The 7027-nt window shown below is 48.7% G+C and overlaps 1 protein-coding gene across 1 annotated transcript in view; it reads left to right on the top strand.

The window, feature by feature from the left end:
- The window catches only part of LOC139385249 (palmitoyltransferase ZDHHC1-like), a 45401-nt gene that overhangs the window by 29757 nt on the left and 8617 nt on the right, over window positions 1-7027 (top strand). The window contains exon 8 of the mRNA XM_071130405.1: window positions 4995-5086. Coding sequence (XP_070986506.1) covers window positions 4995-5086 — 92 coding nt within the window. The remainder of the gene's footprint in view (window positions 1-4994; window positions 5087-7027) is intronic.

Below are 7027 nucleotides of genomic sequence, written 5' to 3'. Positions count from 1 at the left end.
CTCTCGCCCAGTGCCCTTGGTGTGTTTAGTAAACATGCTGCGTATCATAGTGACATCAGTTACTAATGATCACGTCCATTCAAACATAGAGTAGTCCCCAATGGCACCCGTATTCCCTTATATAGTGCACTACTCATAGGGCTCTAGGTCAGAACTAGTGCACTACTCCATAGGGCTCTAGGTCAGAACTAGTGCACTACTCCATAGGGCTCTAGGTCAGAACTAGTGCACTACTCCATAGGGCTCTAGGTCAGAACTAGTGCACTACTCCATAGGGCTCTAGGTCAGAACTAGTGCACTACTCCATAGGACTCTAGGTCAGAACTAGTGCACTACTCATAGGGCTCTAGGTCAGAACTAGTGCACTACTCATAGGGCTCTAGGTCAGAACTAGTGCACTACTCATAGGGCTCTAGGTCAGAACTAGTGCACTACTCATAGGGCTCTAGGTCAGAACTAGTGCACTACTCCATAGGGCTCTAGGTCAGAACTAGTGCACTACTCATAGGGCTCTAGGTCAGAACTAGTGCACTACTCCATAGGGCTCTAGGTCAGAACTAGTGCACTACTCATAGGGCTCTAGGTCAGAACTAGTGCACTACTCATAGGGCTCTAGGTCAGAACTAGTGCACTACTCCATAGGGCTCTAGGTCAGAACTAGTCCACTACGTAGGGAATAGGGTGCCATTGGGGATGAACATAATGCCTCTGAACTCTCTGACTCCTCGTGGGCAGAACAGATTAGGTGACTACTATTAAAGGGGACACGGTATCTATCGTTCTTAGAGAGAGAGAGAGAGAGCATGCAACACATTCACGTTACAGCCAACGCTCGCCCTCAGCCCATGTGACACGCCAGGGAACTGATCGTCACACACACGCCCGGGAGGTCGCCCAGCCACGGCCACAGACCTTACAGCTTGTGCACGGTAACCCATGGCGACCTGAGTGTTGTATTGTGGGTGTGATAACTTGGGTGATTTAAAGCGCTCCTCTGGAGAGTCTCCCTCTACTGGAGAGAGAAGAAAACACCACTAGGACAGTGGTACATGCTGACTACACTACTAGGATAGTGGTACATACTGACCTCCCTCGGCTTCCCGTCTGACTACACCACTAGGACAGTAGTACATGCTGACCTCCCTCGGCTGACTACACCACTAGGATAGTGGTACACACTGGCCTCCCTCGGCTGACTACACCACTAGCACAGTAGAACATACTGACCTCCCTCGGCTGACTACACCACTAGGACAGTAGAACATACTGACCTCCCTCGGCTGACTACACCACTAGGACAGTGGTACATACTGACCTCCCTCGGCTGACTACACCACTAGGACAGTGGTACATACTGACCTCCCTCGGCTGACTACACCACTAGGACAGTAGTACATACTGACCTCCCTCGGCTGACTACACCACTAGGATAGTAGTACATACTGACCTCCCTCCTCCTCCCTCGGCTGACTACACCACTAGGACAGTGGTACATACTGACCTCCCTCGTCCTCCCTCGGCTGATTACACCACTAGGACAGCAGTACATACTGACCTCCCTCGGCCTCCCGGCTGACTACACCACTAGGACAGCAGTACATACTGACCTCCCTCGGCTGACTACACCACTAGGACAGTGGTACATACCGACCTCCCTCGGCTGACTACACCACTAGGACAGTAGTACATACTAACCTCCATCGGCTGACTACACCACTAGGACAGTAGTACATACTGACCTCCCTCCGCCTCCCGGCTGACTGGCTTCATACCTGTCCTGATAGTTACTGACCCTGGCTTCATACCTGTCCTGATAGTTACACCACTAGGACAGCAGTACATACTGACCTCCCTCGGCTGACTACACCACTAGGACAGTAGTACATACTGACCTCCCTTGGCTGACTACACCACCAGGACAGTGGTACATACCGACCTCCCTCGGCTGACTACACCACTAGGACAGTGGTACATACTGACCTCCCTTGGCTGACTACACCACCAGGACAGTGGTACATACCGACCTCCCTCGGCTGACTACACCACTAGGACAGTGGTACATACCGACCTCCCTCGGCTGACTACACCACTATGACAGTGGTACATACCGACCTCCCTCGGCTGACTACACCACTAGGACAGTAGTACATACTGACCTCCCCCGACTAACTACACCACTAGGACAGTAGTACATACTGACCTCCCTTGGCTGACTACACCACCAGGACAGTGGTACATACCGACCTCCCTCGGCTGACTACACCACTAGGACAGTGGTACATACCGACCTCCCTCGGCTGACTACACCACTAGGACAGTGGTACATACCGACCTCCCTCGGCTGACTACACCACTAGGACAGTGGTACATACTGACCTCCCTCTGCCTCCCGGCTGACTGGCTTCATACCTGTCCTGATAGTTACTGACCCTGGCTTCACACCTGTCCTGATAGTTACAGACTCTGACTTCACACCTGTCCTGATAGTTACTGAGCCTGGCTTCATACCTGTCCTGATAGTTACTGACCCTGGCTTCATACCTGTCCTGATAGTTACTGACCCTGGCTTCACAAATGCGCTGATATAATTACTGACTCTGACTTCACACCTGTCCTGATATAATTACTGACCCTGGCTTCATACCTGTCCTGATATAGTTACTGACTCTGACTTTACACCTGTCCTGATATAATACTGACCCTGGCTTCACACCTGTCCTGATATAATACTGACTCTGGCTTCATACCTGTCCTGATATAGTTACTGACCCTGGCTTGACACCTGTCCTGATAGTTACTGACCCTGACTTCACACCTGTACTGATATAATTACTGACCTTAACTTCACACCTGTCCTGATATAATTACTGACCCTAACTTCACACCTGTCCTGATATAATTACTGACTCTGACTTCACACCTGTCCTGATAGTTACTGACTCTTGACTTTACACAGACACACCCGTCCACAATCACGCCGTCAAATGCAGACTTACAATTCCTTACACACACACACACACACACACACACACACACACCTCCCTGCCCTGTGATCGTTGGCTGCTCTCCTAGTCTGGGCTGCATGCTGGGTTTGGGTAACCATGGTGACGCTCTGTTAGGCTTGGCCTGGGTTGTCTGGCTGTGACCAAAACCCAGCAGCTGACGGGACGGACATCGACCCACCAGCTGCACCTGGCACACTCACAAAGAACCCCGTCCTGCAACACACACACACACACAGTAGTCCCATCAAACCACAGCTCTGGCCCCGGCCCAGTCCACTCTGTCTGTGGCCCAAATGGCATGGGCTCTGGTCTATAGTAGTACCACTATATAGGGAATAGGGCTCTGGTCTATAGTAGTACCACTATATAGGGAATAGGGCTCTGGTCTATAGTAGTACCACTATATAGGGAATAGGGCTCTGGTCTATAGTAGTACCACTATATAGGGAATAGGGCTCTGGTCTATAGTAGTACCACTATATAGGGAATAGGGCTCTGGTCTATAGTAGTGCACTATATAGGGAATAGGGATCTGGTCTATAGTAGTACCACTATATAGGGAATAGGGCTCTGGTCTATAGTAGTACCACTATATAGGGAATAGGGCTCTGGTCTATAGTAGTACCACTATATAGGGAATAGGGCTCTGGTCTATAGTAGTACCACTATATAGGGAATAGGGCTCTGGTCTATAGTAGTACCACTATATAGGGAATAGGGCTCTGGTCTATAGTAGTACCACTATATAGGGCTCTGGTCTATAGTAGTACCACTATATAGGGAATAGGGCCCTGGTCTATAGTAGTGCACTATATAGGGAATAGGGCTCTGGTCTATAGTAGTACCACTATATAGGGAATAGGGCTCTGGTCTATAGTAGTACACTATATAGGGAATAGGGCTCTGGTCTATAGTAGTACCACTATATAGGGAATAGGGCTCTGGTCTATAGTAGTACACTATATAGGGAATAGGGCTCTGGTCTATAGTAGTGCACTATATAGGGAATAGGGCTCTGGTCTATAGTAGTACCACTATATAGGGAATAGGGCTCTGGTCTATAGTAGTGCACTATATAGGGAATAGGGCTCTGGTCTATAGTAGTGCCACTATATAGGGAATAGGGCCCTGGTCTATAGTAGTGCACTATATAGGGAATAGGGCTCTGGTCTATAGTAGTACCACTATATAGGGAATAGGGCTCTGGTCTATAGTAGTACACTATATAGGGAATAGGGCTCTGGTCTATAGTAGTGCACTATATAGGGAATAGGGCTCTGGTCTATAGTAGTACCACTATATAGGGAATAGGGCTCTGGTCTATAGTAGTGCACTATATAGGGAATAGGGCTCTGGTCTATAGTAGTACCACTATATAGGGAATAGGGCTCTGGTCTATAGTAGTACCACAATATATATCACCCAGACTCTAACCACCTCACTGAAACCTCACCCAGACTCTAACCACCTCACTGAAACCTCACCTCACCCAGACCCTAACCATCTCACTGAAACCTCGCCTCACCCTAACCCTGTCTGTCTGTCTGTCTGTCTGTCTGTCTGTCTGTCTGTCTGTCTGTCTGTTCATTCCATCACTACAGGGTGCTGTCTGTCTGTCTGTTCATTCCATCACTACAGGGTGCTGTCTGTCTGTTCCATCTGGACTGGCTCAGGTCTCTTCAGTTCCTCCTGTACTCTGTCCAGTCAGTGATGCCCTCATTTAGCCATTTCACTCCATAATCCCTCTCTCAATTTCTCTCTCTCTCTCTCCCCCTCTCTCTCTCTCTTTAACTCTCTCTACCTCTTTCTCCCTACCCCTATCTCTCTCTCTCCTTCTCTCTCTCTTCTTCTCCCTACCTCTCTCTCTCTCTCTCCTCTCTCTTCTTCTCCCTACCTCTCTCTACCTCTCTCTCCTTCTCCCTACCTCTCTCTCTTTCTCTCTCGCTCTCCTTCTCTTTAACTCTCCCTACCTCTTTTTCTCTCTCTCAGGATGTAAGCTACTCGGGGACTCTGGGCTATACCAACCCTGAGATGGAGGTGGAGGATCCTACCACCATGGCTGCAGCGCGGAGGGGGCTAGAGTGAGTTGTCTTTCTGTTCACTTGTGGTTAAAGTTGCAAAATTCCACTAACTTTCCCATAATTCCCCTGCTGGTTTTCGTGCGTGGAGGACTCCTGAATTTCCTGCGTATTCCCTCCTGACAGAGATTTTCTAGAAAACCTGAGAATTTGGGGAAAGTTACCAGAATGTGACAACCCTAGTGGCGGTGCTGAATGGTAATGTCCTCCTTTAACTGGCTGCTGGGGGTTTCATCCACACGCCTCAGTCCCTCCGGTGCCTTGGACAGCCTGTAGTTTGTTTAGTAGTAGTAGTATCTGTAAATCTGCCCGTTAACCTCGTTAAAGAATAAACACTTTAATGGCTATTTAGTGGGATGTTCCCCTTTAGCTGGCTTGTAAAAACTGTTGATATGTTGTTTTAGTCCAAAGTCACTCCAGTCACTTAGCTAGCTAGCTACATTAAAAGCTCAATAAGCTGGGAAGGTGCAGCTAACACAGTCTTCTAAAACAGACTAAACAAAGACCAGCCAGCCACAGCTAAGAGGACAACAGACTCAGAGGGGTCCCTGACAGAGTTACTACTGGCCAAACCTGGCTGGATGGAAAACGTTTTGGGACATGGGAGACATTTTAGAATAGGATTGGCCATTTTGTTCACTTAAAACCGGCCAAATCTACATTAAAAAGCCTGTTGTCAAACTGCTAACTCGCCCTGGCTTTTACGTTGTCTCTGTCCTTGGCACAGTTGGCCGTGAGAGGTGACTGTTGTAGTGGGTGTTGTAACTAAGGCACAGTGAGAGGTGACTGTTGTAGCGGGTGTTGTAACTAAGGCACAGTGAGAGGTGACTGTTGTAGCGGGTGTTGTAACTAAGGCACAGTGAGAGGTGACTGTTGTAGTGGGTGTTGTAACTAAGGCACAGTGAGAGGTGACTGTTGTAGTGGGTGTTGTAACTAAGGCACAGTGAGAGGTGACTGTTGTAGTGGGTGTTGTAACTAAGGCACAGTGAGAGATGGCTGTTGTAGTGGGTGTTGTAACTAAGGCACAGTGAGAGGGGACTGTTGTAGTGGGTGTTGTAACTAAGGCACAGTGAGAGGTGACTGTTGTAGTGGGTGTTGTAACGAAGGCACAGTGAGAGGTGACTGTTGTAGTGGGTGTTGTAAATAAGGCACAGTGAGAGGTGACTGTTGTAGTGGGTGTTGTAACTAAGGCACAGTGAGAGGTGACTGTTGTAGTGGGTGTTGTAACTAAGGCACAGTGAGAGGTGACTGTTGTAGTGGGTGTTGTAACTAAGGCACAGTGAGAGGTGACTGTTGTAGTGGGTGTTGTAACTAAGGCACAGTGAGAGGTGACTGTTGTAGTGGGTGTTGTAACTAAGGCACAGTGAGAGGTGACTGTTGTAGTAGGTGTTGTAACTAAGGCACAGTGAGAGGTGACTGTTGTAGTGGGTGTTGTAACTAAGGCACAGTGAGAGGTGACTGTTGTAGTGGGTGTTGTAACTAAGGCACAGTGAGAGGTGACTGTTGTAGTGGGTGTTGTAACGAAGGCACAGTGAGAGGTGACTGTTGTAGTGGGTGTTGTAAATAAGGCACAGTGAGAGGTGACTGTTGTAGTGGGTGTTGTAACGAAGGCACAGTGAGAGGTGACTGTTGTAGTGGGTGTTGTAATGAAGGCACAGTGAGAGGTGACTGTTGTAGTGGGTGTTGTAACTAAGGCACAGTGCCAGGTGACTGTTGTAGTGGGTGTTGTAACTTGGCACAGTGTCAGGTGACTGTTGTAGTGGGTGTTGTAACTAAGGCACAGTGAGAGGTGACTGTTGTAGTGGGTGTTGTAACTAAGGCACAGTGAGAGGGGACTGTTGTAGTGGGTGTTGTAACTTGGCACAGTGTCAGGTGACTGTTGTAGTGGGTGTTGTAACTAAGGCACAGTGAGAGGTGACTGTTGTAGTGGGTGTTGTAACTAAG

This window comes from Oncorhynchus clarkii, chromosome 26 (genome assembly GCF_045791955.1).
Source record: "Oncorhynchus clarkii lewisi isolate Uvic-CL-2024 chromosome 26, UVic_Ocla_1.0, whole genome shotgun sequence".
In the NCBI taxonomy this organism is placed as follows: domain Eukaryota; kingdom Metazoa; phylum Chordata; class Actinopteri; order Salmoniformes; family Salmonidae; genus Oncorhynchus; species Oncorhynchus clarkii.
Note: the sequence above shows the minus strand (reverse complement) of the source record. Positions and strands in the feature narration are given on the sequence as shown.